This window comes from Brachyhypopomus gauderio, chromosome 13, assembly GCF_052324685.1.
Source record: "Brachyhypopomus gauderio isolate BG-103 chromosome 13, BGAUD_0.2, whole genome shotgun sequence".
NCBI lineage: Eukaryota > Metazoa > Chordata > Actinopteri > Gymnotiformes > Hypopomidae > Brachyhypopomus > Brachyhypopomus gauderio.
Genome location: NC_135223.1, coordinates 11,362,900 through 11,376,943, shown reverse-complemented (window position 1 = coordinate 11,376,943; position 14,044 = coordinate 11,362,900). Strand labels below are relative to the sequence as shown.

The following is a 14,044-nucleotide window of genomic DNA, read 5'->3' as shown; positions in this document are numbered from 1 at the left end:
CAGACCAACAGAGAAAATGCAAATATTTCAAACTGACTCAAGGTCAGAGCTGCAGATCAAGGCAGCCTACGAGTGGACTGGTAGGGCACACGTCTGACCACGAGGCCACTCTCAGCACGCTGCAGGCAGGACAGCGCAGTCTACATCACTCTCTCACTCTCTCACACACTCACTCTCTCACTCACTCACTTAGTCACTGCAGGTGACATGAGGGATATGAAACCCTGCAACCAACAGGAGAGGAGGCACTCATGCCTACGTACATGCACAACACACACACACACACACACACACACACACACACACACACACACACACACACACACACACACACACACACACACACACACACACACACACACACATCTATATAACATAGTCATTCAGTATTCCATGATATCCCCAAAAACAGGGCATAAGCCAAAAATAACAAACCAGTGTACACACACACACACATACAAGCACCCACACACACAGCCACCCAACAGCTGCAGCAGCCTACATGACATATATTAGATAGCTCTTTTCCACTTTTCCAGCAAATTATCGTCTATCATCAATGCATTCATACACAATACTCTCATTTATATAGAATGGCATCGTTTACCCTTATACACATCACATAACCCATATCCTGTGCTGGGGAGGAATTTTGGACAAACTAGCTAGTGGACAAGCTAGTTAGTGGATCTTAGTATTACCTGTGCTACACACACATTACCCATCATGCATCTCATTGACCCAGTAACAGCAGATTGAGTACAGTACAGCCCAGACTCTTAATACAGTCTCATGGCAATCATGTGTACCTGCTCAGTTACACTGTCAATTCATTAATCCATTACATTTTGATTAGAATCAAATTGATCATCTTTAATAATCAATCCACAGGAGCAAGAACACAGTAGCTACTGGTCTCTGTTTTTTGCTAAGTGAGAGAACAGAAGGATTAGGAGTGAACCAGACCATGAGTTTGAACAGAAAAGCACGTACATGTATAAAGACGTTAATGTTTTAGATTTGGAAGAAAGAAGGATTTATGGGTATTACGAAACACCAGCAACATTTAATAACAAAACAAAGGTAGAGAATGAATCCCAAACATTGAACGAGTGAATAAAAACAAACAGTAGTAGTTTAGGTAGTATTAGTTGAGTAGTGAAGTAATTTTGAAGAGAAAACCTTCAAAGGCCCACAAATGCTGAGGCAGACAGACAGACAAACTAAGAATGGAAAGGACAGAGAAAAAGATGGAGAGGAGTTGGTCAAGAGAGGAAATTAAAATAACATTCGTTTAGGCAGCGTTACAGAAGCTTATTAAAGTGAAACAAATCTTGTAAATCTTGCAAAAAGTCTTGCAAATATCAAAATATCAATGAAAACATGTATGTATGGATAGATGGATGGATGGATGTTTAGACTTGATATCAGACTCGGTTCTTATCTTTTTTTTTCTTCACAGGCACTAATGTTTTCACAGTCATATAGGAGGAATCAAAATTCAAAAATGTTTCCAGTGTCTAGAATTGCTACAAAGCTAAAACATTTAAAACTATTTTTCTAACACTTCCCCCAATTATACCAAACTTAACTCAGTATATATATATATACCTGTCTGTATATATATGTATATATTTATTTGTACATATATATTTTGTATAGATAAATTATAGAATTCAAATGAGAACTTAATACAATGATCAATCAAATATCTAAGTTAATTCACAGCATAACATGATACATTCTCAAAAAACAGTATACTGTATATAGAGATATATTTTTTCTCAGCAAAATTAAGCTACATGGAAAAATTCAGTTCTGTACATGCAGTCACAGAGTACCATGTTAGCGCCTTTTAACTCAAGGACAGATCAAGTGAACACACGCCACACTGGACCTATTCAACTGTCCCGTGGGCCCCGTTACCCCACCCCTCCACCCCCACCCGCTCACACGGCCCCCCACCCCCCACCCCACCCCGAAGCCATGTCGCCAGCTTGGTGCCACCCAGCTTTCCGCTAACATGCCTGTCTTTCCCAGAATGCTGACCGTGAGGGGCTGGGTGGTTGCGTTTGCCATTCAGTTCCACGATCTGCACTTCAATACCTGAGCAGGTTCATCCCCTACCGATGCGATTATGTGCACCCTCTCCAAAATGGGGCAAAAGGTAATTAATCACACTGCAAATGATAATGAGCTCATTCTTAAAAAGTCCTTATTAAAGCAATAGGTTGTAAAGAGAGACAGACATCACAGATCCTATTAAAAAGTGGCATCTCTAGTAAAGGGTGGTCTAATCTCTTTATCTGTGACTGTCATGTGCAAGTCCCCTGCATCCCTATGTGTTTGTGACTGCCAATGATATGAGCTTCAAAAACAATGCTACAAAGTCTAAAAGTGTCTACTTTTTGCTACATCATGTCAAAGCTACGTTCGACTCCAAGGTCGAATGAACTGTGCCTGACGCCAAATAAGCTTTGATCATGTCCTCATGAAGCAGACGTATGGAGAAGCACTGAAGGCCTGGTGTGTGTGCTCCGTACCTGTAGGGTGTGTGTGTGTGTGTTAGAGTGTGTATCGTTCCTTTGGTGGATAAAGACGCTTTTATTGTTTGCCCTTAAGACGCAGTCGATGATGATGCCGACACCTTTAGTGGTGTGAGCCAGAGCTTTTGTGCTTTCTAAATGCATACTCTTTGCACTGGAAACACTTTCAGCCATATAACCAGCTTCAAGAGGAGGTGAAAGCTATAAACGCACCCACAAGAGTCACCCAATCGTTCATACCTTCAAAAGTATTCAACAATTAAAGAAAGAATGCAGTTACAATTAAGTTTGAAGACGCGGCCCACCAGTCTGTATTATTAAGTAATTTCAATATTATGAAGCCATCTAGTGCCAATTATAGATATTGCAACCCATCCTCATCTCTGGTGGACAGTTACGTATTGCTTTTGTGTTAAATACTCTAAGCCAACAGGAGAGCTCAAATGGCGTGGGTCCACTCTAAAGATCTGCACGAGCTGTGTTATTTGACATCCAAGATTGGCGCTCTACTATTTAACTTCAGACACAGCTAGCTTACTCTACTTTTAAAATACTAACACAGTGAGAGCAATAAATAGACAGAATAAAAAACGGTATTGGGAACCTGGAATAAGAAAAGAAATTTGTACAGAAACAAAAAATTGCTACATGTTTTTTGTTTTTGTCCTTTGTTTTTCTGTTGAAGTCTGTCTTCTTAGATCATAGTAGCATCCCTGTTTGACAACACCACGGCATCAGAGTTCTAATTGGACAGGAAAAGCTCCAATGAGATTGGTGGAATTTCTCTTGATCAGATCTGATTGGCTGACGCCTTTGAAATATAAAGAAAGAAAATATATGCAGTAGAGACACTTGAATCTTAAGTGATGAAGTCAAAGTTCAAACATCTCTTTCTGATGTGGCCTTGAGGGTTGGATACAAACAGAAAGAACGTCACTGCATCGCTGTGCCAAAGAAAACAACGAGGGAAGCAGAGCTGTTTCCCAGCCAATGAGGGGATGGTGACCACAGGCTGACCGATAGCTTGCTTATCACAAGTCAACCACTGACAAACCGAAAAGCAGCCTTAGCTTCAGCAGTTTCCGTAGTCCGTGAACTCCCGTTGAAGACTGTCGACCAAAAAAAGAGTCTTTTCCTTGAATGATGGAGCGTGCGCGTGTGTGCGTGTGTAAACATGACATCATTACTCACAGATTCCGGATCCAGTGTTCTCGTTGGAGGACAGGACTACGGATGACATCGTAATACTCAGTTCCGACCGGAGGTGGAGGACGGCCGGAGTTTCCGCGCCGGGGGAGGTGACCTCCACCTGCCCGGCGGCGTCATCGCCTCCGTTGCGGTGGTGCCAGCGGCCGCAGTTGGTGCCCTGGTGGCGATGGTGCGGCACGTGCGTCACGCTCCAGCTGCGTCTCACCGTGGAGCTCACACACACGCGCAGCAGCGAAGCCCCGTGTCATACCTCGCTCTCCAGGCTGGAGAAGTGGGCGGAGCCACGGCGCGAGCACAGGCTCTTGGCTTTGAGGGGGAGGTGGGGCGAGTAGAAGCGCCGCGGCTGGGGAACCGAGCGCAGTCTCTGGTACTGGAGCTTGGCGCTGGCCGTCGCCGACTGGGAGGCGCCCTTGTTTGCCCCGGGTGACAGCGCCGGTGGTGGGGACACCGATGCGGAGGAAGGGGTAGGGGGGACGGGCATGGACATGGCGAGTGAGGAAGGGGCGGAGGTCGCAGGCAGGGAGGGCAGTAAGGGCTGGGCGGTGCTGGGTACTGACTCTGAATGTTGGGACTGCTGAGTGCTGAGGTTGGATTGGCTTCCGGACTTGATGGGGTCGGGTTTAGGGGGCAGTTTGGGGCGTGAGCCCCCACTGAAGCTGTGGCAGTGGGGGAGGAGCTCCTCTTGGCTGTGGGAGGTGGCACTGCCCCGCTTACCACGGTCGTGACGTCTGCCGTGGCTGAACTGTGCATACGAGCATGCGGCTGCGTCTTGATCCCTGCTCCGAGCTCTCTGACCTTTGCCCTTAGACCCATTGCGACCATGTTTCTCACCTTTCATGGACAGCTTATCGACTGACCAGTATCGTCGAGGGGGTGGGAGTGAAGTGGGAAGAGGAGGCCACTGTGAGCCAAGCCCCCCACTACCTCCACCAGAGCCCCAGCCAACGCCTGGGCCTGAACCCCAAAAGTCACCCCCGACCCACCCTTCAGATCGGCCCAGAACAGAATCATCTCGGCTGTTGACGCTCCCCCCTTTTTCTCGGGCAGGGTAGGTCCCGAAAAACCAGCCTCCGCCTCCTATGCCGCTAGCCCCTCCCATTCCACCTCCCTCCCAGTACCTCTCAAAACGGCCAAATTCCCCTGACGAGCCATCGTCAGAATAGCTCTCCTCCACCCGCATGCGATCCCTCTCTGATTCGGACACGGCCCCTCGGCCCCCTGCCCTCCTTGCTCTCCCGTCCACTCTCTCCCTGTCTCGCTCCTCCTCCTCCTCCTCCTCATCATCATTCTCTTCGTCCTCCGAGTCCCACTCGTGGAAGGACAGGCCCTCGCGCGTGTGCGCCCTCTCGTAGTGCAGGAGCAGCGGTCGCCGTTCCCCCACCCTCCCCCCTGCCTCCCTCTCCGCTCCACTGCTCCTCCGCCGCTTGCCTGATGGCAGGAGTGTGTGCAGGGAGGAGGGGGGTGAGCCTCCTGATGCTTCAGTACCCCCTCCGGTGACCCAGAACTTGACAGAGGCAGGCAGCTTATTGAGGTTCGGGTACCGCTTACTGGACGCCCGGTGTCGACTTTGCCCACCCTTTGACCGCCTTTCTCTGCTCCGCCCCCCTCCGCTCTCCTCATCGCGCTCATCGCCCACCTCCTCCCCGCCGTCTCTCCTCCCTCGCTCCCTCTCTCCTTCCCAAGCTGAGAGGCTTCCCTTGTCTCCAAACGCACCACGGTACTGGGTGGAGAAAGACGAGTACTCTCCTTCCCTCTCTCCGTCACCCTCGCCATCTCGCTCCGCCTCCACGTCGCCCTCCTCCGGCTCGGAGCGCTTGCCGGCCGGCGCTTTCTTCTTCTTCTTCGTCTTCACTGTCTTCTTCTTCTTTTTCTTCACCTTCCGCCGCTTGCGTTCCCTCTCCCTCTCCCGTTCTTCCCTCTTTTTCCGCTTCTTGCTCTTCTTCTTCTTCCTCTTCTTCTCCTTCTCCCGCTCTTTCCGCCGCTTGCGCTCCCGCTTGCGCTCCGCCTCTCCGGAGCCTCCCCCGCTACGCTCCCTCTCCCTCTCGCCCCAGCCTGCCCACCACTCCTGGAGCTGGGACAGCTGGCTGCCTCCTCTCTCTCTCTCCCGCCCGCCCTCCCTCTCTCGGCTCTGCTCCGCTCGTGGGCCGCGGGGCTTGCGTGGGGGCACAGGGGGCGGCGGCGGGCCGTGCGAGAGCGATCTCGGGGACAGGATGGAGCGCTCCCGGCCCCGGTTGTGTCCCTGCAAGAGACTGGACTCCTCGGTCAGCTCGTCCAGGTCTTCCTCCTCCTCCTCTTCTCCCTCTCTGTCCCTGGTGCTGCGCGACGAGGTGGTGGAGGTAGATGAGGGTGAGGAGGATCGTGAGGAAGAGGCGGAGGATGTGGTGGAGGAGCTGGTGCTTGAGGTGGAGGATGAGGTGGAGGTGTAGGGGAATGAGGGGGAGGGGGTAGTAGGCGTGTATGTTGGCGAGAGTGGTACCGGTACAGGGATGGGCAGAGGAGGAGATGGCCTGGGCCTGCGACCAGCATCCCGGCCGCCTCCTCTCCGGCCCAGGGGCAAGATGTTCTCGTACAGAGGCCCACCGGGCTCCTTTGGCTTCTTGGGCCGTCGCTTCCTCCAAAGGGATGAGGGGAGAGGGGGAGAGGGGTGCTGCAGTGGGGGGTTAGGAGGCAGCGGGGCTGGGGTCTGACTTTTCGGGGGCAGCCGAGGAGTCCCCAGAGACTTCACCCCCTTCCCCTGACCCCCTCCACCAGTACCCGCCCCCACCTTCTTCCCCACCCCGTGGTCCATGCCCTTCTCCTGGTAGAAAGCCATACTAGCCGGAGGGGGTTGCTGGTGGCTCCTGGGGGTTTTGGGAGTCTGGGAACCCGTCTGCTGGTCCACACATGGGCCCAAACCCTCCGGGTCAATAGGGCCGTAATAGCGCTTATATCCATCTAGGCCGCTTCCAGCAGCTCCACCGCCTGCCCATGTAGGAGCTACTTTGGGTGGGAAGGGCCCCATGTCAGGGAGGCCCCCCCTGACGCCCATGGGCGCAGTGGCGCTGGCCGATTTGGGAAGCCTCCAGCGGTCCACCACTGCCAGCCTACGATCCGGGCGGGGCAAGAATGTGGAGCACGGGAGAGGAGCACCCATGAGAGGAGGAGCGGATGGCCCCAGAGCTGCCCCAGAATGCACCACGGCAGGGGGGGAGCCGGGGAGCTGAGATTTGTAGGATTGTGGAGGCTGAGGTGGCTGCTGTTGCTGCTGTTGCTGTTGCTGTGGCACCATGGCAATGGCTGTGTTGGTAACAGCTGCCGTGACAACATGGGATGAGGGAGGGGCTGACACCACAGAGGCATGGTGGTGGGTGGGAATGGTGATTTTAGCTCCACCTTGCACAGTTTCATCCTCAAAACTGCAGCAGCTGTACATTCCCTGTGAAAGAGAGAGACAGAGACAGAGAGAGAGAGAGAGAGAGAGAGAGAGAGAGAGAGAGAGAGAGAGAGAGATACGGTTATTGGCAACAGAGGTATTATTTTGTGAGACGAGTATTTGTCCCAGAAATAAGATTGCACTATTCTGATGTGATTTTCCAGCAGCCTCAGCTATTCTGAGCAGATATGGGGATTTGATTTGAGGGTGGGGTCTAACCCTGGAGGTATAGCATTAGCACGTTCGCTTATAGGTTAGAGCATCACTCCACAAGACAGTATCTTAAACAACCCCCCCCCCCCCCCCCCATGCCTGCGCCCCTGTGCCTCATTGCTTCTTCCTGCTCTCCCCCCTGTTCTCCCCACTCATCTACACATCCCCCCACCCTCCAGTGTTTGAGTCCCCTCACCCTGCTGAAGGCCAGTAGGAAGTCCAGTTTGCCAGACTGGCCCACGCTGCTCAGACAGTGGCGCAGTCTCCAGTAGACCAGGTGCTCCCAGGCGAACACCAGCAGACTCAGGCCCATGGCCACCAGCAGCATGTAGAAGACACCCGCCATGTTGTCTATGTCCAGCTTGGAGCTCATCACTTCGATTTTATCATTGTGACAGATGCCTGAGAGCCAGAGACGCTCCAGCATCTCGATCTCATCTGAGAGGAGAAGAGAGAGAAGAGGAGAAGAGAAGAGAAGAGAGAGAAGGGAAGAGAAAAGAGGAGGAGAAAAGAGAAGAGAAGGGAAGAGAGAGAAGGGAAGAGAAGAGAAGAGAAGAGAAGAGAAGGGAAAATAAGAGAGAGAAGAGGAGAAGAGAAGAGAAGAGAAGAGAGAATTACTCGTTTTGTTTATAGTGTAATGATATACAAGAAAAAAGCCTAAAGATATCAATCAATAAACCATAAATAAGATTCAGCTGGTCACTTACATGGACAACAATCTACAACCAAATGTTACATTCATCAGCTAGCTTGTTAAGCTATTTCAATATCTGAGTCATTACAGGTCAGAGGTCAAATCCAGCGCAATTTTATCTTCTGAGAGTAACCCACAGGGCAGAGGTCAACTATTATTATAGAGAGAGAGAGAGAGAGATTGCATCCATTATAACACATCTGTGTGTCCTCCTCTGTCACAAAGTAAATGTGAAGGAGGCATAGGCAGCGGAATTGGAGGGGAGACCTGTGTGGCTCTGCATTGTGCCACAGAAAATAGAAGTGTGGGGAAGAGAAAGAGAGAGAGAGAGAAAGAAAGAGAGACAGAGAGAGACAGAGAGAGAGAGACAGGACAGTGTCATAATGACAAACAGCAGGAGCATCTTTTTAATTCCAACAGGAGTGCATTAAGGTAAAAAAAATAAAAATAGAAAAGAGCAATGAAGCAGGAAGGAGGGAGGGAGGGAGAGAGAGAGGGGTGAGGGAGAGAGGGAGAGAGAGAGGGATGGGAGGGAGGGAGAAAGAGGGAGAGAGAGGCATAATAGAGAGAAGGATGGAGGGAATGAGGGAGAGGAGAGAGGGGGAGAGGGAGAGAAAGGAAAGAGGGAGGGAGAAGAGAAAGAAGGAGAGAAAGAGAGGGATGGGAGGGAGGTAGAGGAGAGAGGGAGGGAGGGCGAGGAGAGAGAGAGAGGGATGGGAGGGAGAGATGGAGGCAGAGGAGAGAGGGAGGGAGGGAATGTGAAGCATGGGCACTCGACAGCACCAAAGACAGCAGGGAAAAAAAAGACCACGATCCAGTGCAACATGTCTGAGAAGAAAGAGTGAGGAGGAGAAGTGGAACGGCGAGAGCCAGAGAGGGGTTGAAGGGGGAGATCATAATCATTTAATTGTGCTAGAAGGTGGACGGCCTGCCTACGGTGGAGGGATGTACCAGAAACTCCAGAGAATTCCAGAAATAGAAAGACAAAGCAAGACAAGCTGGACGGCTGCTCGGTACGCTTAAATCATTTACTTCAGTGCTCACACTGCGGGAACGAAGGTCTATGAGGAATAAGTGTCCCTCATTATTCAGTGAAGCATGTGTATCAAAGGGAATAAATCCTTGTGCTGTAATGACAGAGTAGTATGTCTGGGTGTATCAATATCTATTTCGACATTCACAGCAGCAATCAAATACTTGCTGTACTACTGCACAAAGTACTGGATGTTTTGTTACTGTGGAGCCACAGCCTTGCAACTATGGGAATGTATTCTTATGCAAAACTATATACAAAATACAAACTAGATCCACTGGACCAGAACCTGCAGCTCTGAGAGTTTGGATTGAAGGCCTCCGGTTTGCTGCAATGCAGCGCTCAGAAAGGTGTCTCATTCAGCCTCTCCATCATCTGCCATCGGCCATGGCAAACACCTCTTCATCCACAGCCAAAGCCAGCAGGTGTGAAAGCACACACACACACACACACACACACACACACACACACACACACACACACACACACACACACATACATACATACACCAACACACAGTCACACACACACACACACACACACACACACACACACACACACACACACACACACACACACACACACACACACCTAGCAACCTGCCTTGGCACAGACCGGGTTTGCTTGGCAGCACAGCTGAGCGTTGGCATGAGGAGGCAGACATGGTTAAATGGCCATATTTCAGCATACGGGGTTCAGCAGGGACCTTAACCTCAGACGACGGCCAGACATGGTGCCATCTGTGTGACCTGTGACCCCCGAGCCTGGCCCTGGCCCCCTCAGACCTTAACCATTATCAGACCGACACCACACGGGTCACACCTGAATGTCAGCGAGAGTTACCAAGATTAACCAACACCTCCCAGTTCATCATTACAGAAGCTTAACCAAGCAGTCTGGTCCACCTGGGCTCTATCAGACTTTTTGTGCCTTATTATCTAATAACTTTGAAGTGCCGTCCTGTTATGTGTAATTATGAGCGATAAAAAAGTGCTGGGCGCAGCAGCAGAACCACAGAAACGCCTTTTATGTTTATGTGCGGAAGGCTGTTGAACCTACATTATATTAATCACTTTTTATATGTTAAATAAGTTTGAATATGATCGAATAATTAATGAGGTCAATCGTGCAACTAGACCCACATACGAGAGAAACACAAGCGCTGGATCATTCCCGAGGCCCAGTGAGTGTTCTACCATCTCCACATTTAAACCAGCAGGCACAGTATATATAGCATGTCGATTTTTATCAATTTTGATTGTGTTGTGCTGCTAAAAACTGGAGTGGGGTGAGGAATCGGCTCCTAGGGACCCAACGCACACATGAAGGACTTAAAATAATGGGACAATGTTGCTACCAAATGAAAACAACAAACTTTTCCACCACAAAGATGTCAGTGGAAAGGCGGAAAGAAATATTCTTTAAAATGAGGGAGAGAACAGGATTATAGTGAGAAGCCAGGTGGAGGATTACAGTTGAACAGAGACAAACCACCTGTGAACGGCTTTAAAGAACAATAAAATATATATATATATATAAAATTACATATAATCCCTAAAGAGCAGGCTACGTAGCAAGTCATTAGCATCAATAACCACCAAAAAACTCAATTGTTGTTTTTGTTAACATGTTTAAACCAAGAGCAGATTTAGAGGAAATAACACCCGACAAATCACATACTAGTCCGTACGTAGCAGAAAAACTACAAATGTCACTGTTCATTTCACATGCAAAGCCGTCGCAGCAGGTTTAGCAGTTTAACTGTGGTGTTAGCTGATGGGACCTGGCACGAATGAGGTGCTCTCACAGCAGGAAGCTGGCACACACACACACACACACACACAAACACACACACACACACACACACACACACACATCTGCACACATGAATACACGCACACACACACACACACACACACACACACTCTCTCTCTCTCTCTCTCTCTCTCTCTCTCTCTCTCTCGCTCAAGCTTCCTCTCTCCGAAGAGGATTAAAAAGGGCAATCAAACAAACCATCCAATTGAAACAATGCACCGTATGTGTGTGTGTGTGTGTGTGTGTGTGTGTGTGTGTGTGTGCACAGGTGTGTGCGCAGAGCCGATAGAAACGAGAATTTAAGTATTAGCAGTCGGACAAGTGCGAGCGAGGAGGGGACATGGTGAGCTAATCCAGCACAGTTGGAGTGGACCGCGGCTTATCACAAACGCTGACATAATAGAGTCATAGATCCACCTGAGTTTCTTTACACCCGTTTCTGCTTGTACTGGGCCTTATGCTTTTATCTAGCTAGCTGTCACATTTGACATTCCTCTTTTAGAAATACTGTGTTTGAATTTACACACACATCGTTGCATGTCCAAAAACACCTGCTGTGTATAACCACTGCAGGTATTGTAACTCCAGGCTTATTTTATTGTTGTTATCACTGGGGATATTTTATGTGAGGGTCCTTGGGATCCCAATGTTAATGAGACATTGTGATCACACACACACACACACACTCACACACACATATGCACTCAGACTTTATCAGTGAGCACTCCTATAATGTGCTGATATCAGTTACCTCCTTATGTTGGGCTGCAGATACTCATCTAATTCACTCTAATTGGGAAACCTTGAGCATGGCGTCTTCCTCTACACTCTCCTACCTTTCCCATATTTCCCACATCCTAGCTATAACCTTTGACCTATAACCATGACCTATGACCTACAGCAGTACCCGAGTGCCCCAGGCCCATCCCGCTACTGTCCAGCACCTCAAGCCCCCTCTCTCATGGACATGGGGCCACCCTGGCGTCCTTACCGTCCCCCACCAGCTGCAGCAGGGCCAGGTCCAGGGGACGCTTCCAGCGGGAGTTCTTGATGAGGGCGATGCCGTAGCCCGTGGTGGCGAAGACCTTGCCGGAGCCAATAGTCATGACTTTGCAGCCCTCGTCCTTGCGGGCCATGTAGTTCAGCACTGCGGCGTCATAGATGAACGCGTCCAGCTTACTGCGGGCAGGTGGGGGAGGGGGACCCAGAGACGGGGGAGGGGATGGGGGGGGGGGGGGTAGAGACAGTGAAAAGGCAGCTAGGGGATGTCATACTAACAAACAAAACCGGGGGAGGAAATGACAGGCTTAGGAAAAGCACACTGTGTGGATTAACAAGTCACGATGTGGAGAGAGAGTGAAAGAGAGAGAGAGAGTGAAAGAGAGAGAGAGAGGCAGAGAGAGTGAGAGAGAGGGAGAAAAGAGGGGGAGCGAGAAAGAGAAGAGAAAGAGGGGTAAAAGAAAGAATTTGTGAAAGAATCTGAGTTTGAGAAAGCGAGAGAGAGAGATAGACAGAGAAGAGAGATAAAAAAGAGAAGAGAGGGAGCTGGGATCAAGTGTGTGTGTGTGTGAGTGAGAGAGAGAGAGGTAGAGAGAGAAGAGAGAAAGAGAATAAAGAGTGAAAAACTGCAAATACACTAAAAGAATAAAAGAATCCCCGTCTGCTGGATATCAGCCACCCACAGAGAGATCTGGGAGGAGAGGTGAAGCAGGCAGCTCGGGGGTCAGGAAAAAAAAAGGGATGAGATTAAACGAAGGAGAGAGGTGTGGCGCGCACACACCCCGTCTTCAGGTTGGTGATGGCCTCCTCCACTCCCTTCTGGTTGTATTTGATCATGTAGTGGTGCATGTCGGGGTAATTGCTCCGGATGTTCTTCTCCGTGCTGCCGTTGGGGACGGTGCCGAACTTCAGGGGCGGGTACTGCTCCGTCGGGTGCTGGAACTGCGGAAGCACGGGAGAGAGCGTGAGAGGGACTCCACCGGGGTGAATATATAACATTAGAGATCACTGGGCATGAAGTCGAATCAGCTGCAAAGAGAGGAAGTAAGAGCACTCAGAGAGGGTGGAGGCGAGCGGGGAATGAAAGGCAGGTGGAGGCAGGAAGAGGCAGCTACGCCAACCGTGAGATGCTGATTTAGAACCAATTTGACAGACAGTAAATGGCATATCAAATGGAGACCTGTGTACCAGATGTCGAATGGAAAGAGGCACTGTGACATCACGTATGCTAACCAATCACGGGGGTCGGATTTCTCCGTCATCTACTCCAGCCGGTGGGCCAACAGTGGCGTACCGACGTGCTAACACCAGGAAAATACCCAGAGATTCATCAAGTTCAGTTCAACTGAGAATAAATCGCACAAAACAAAATGTATGAAACCTTATTCCTCTAAAAAAAACAAAGAAGGTAACAGAAAGAAAATGCGGTCTGTCGAATTTAACTGATCGGAACCAGAGATGGTTTCTGAGAACACGGTGCTGTCAAACAACTCTCTCAAACAACACCCATGCAGTGGCATTTCTTTAGAAAAGTCAGGAACACCTTGCACTGGAAGTCATTTAAATGCAACTTCACCTATGCATTTCTCAGGAGTAGGCAAAGGTCCTCGAGGTGTAAGCAAGTTTCACCTTCCAACAGAGCTGTTAGGTACAGATAGGTTTAATCAGAGAGGCAGCGAGGGAGCAGCGGGTTTTAAGCTCTGGCTGACTCATCTGGGTCCTGCTCCAAAGAAAAGCATGTGGTTTATACGAATCCTGGTCCCTGCAGAATCCGGTCCAGGACCTCCCACCAGCCCGAGCCAAGGCCTGGCCTGTGTATTATGCTTTCAGTCGCATCACTTTAAGAGCACACGCAACTCTCTGGTAGATCTACACTGCATGATCCAGAATACAAAACCAAGTATCCACAACCCACAGTCCAGCTCGCCAGGCCACGCCTCTCGCCAGGCCACGCCTCTCTGCAGATAACGCCTCCTCCCACCCTGCTCAAAATGTGAAAAACTGATACCAACATGTGACGCGTGAGGTTCTTTGAACAGCTTTGCCCTCGACAACATTTCGCTTCACACAGGAACAAATGTGTCCTTTTCGTTCTGGGTTCTGAAAGGTTGTTTGATCCCAAA

At 49.9% G+C, this 14,044-nt stretch overlaps 1 protein-coding gene across 1 annotated transcript in view; it reads right to left on the bottom strand.

The window, feature by feature from the left end:
- Positions 1–3,729: 3,729 nt before the first annotated feature.
- Positions 3,730–14,044, bottom strand: part of grin2db (glutamate receptor, ionotropic, N-methyl D-aspartate 2D, b) — a 46,021-nt gene continuing 35,706 nt past the window's right edge. Inside the window, 6 exon segments of the mRNA XM_076971381.1 lie at positions 3,730–3,912; positions 4,006–6,497; positions 6,594–7,170; positions 7,577–7,818; positions 11,914–12,101; positions 12,703–12,863. Of these exon segments, the coding sequence (XP_076827496.1) occupies positions 3,730–3,912; positions 4,006–6,497; positions 6,594–7,170; positions 7,577–7,818; positions 11,914–12,101; positions 12,703–12,863 (3,843 nt within the window).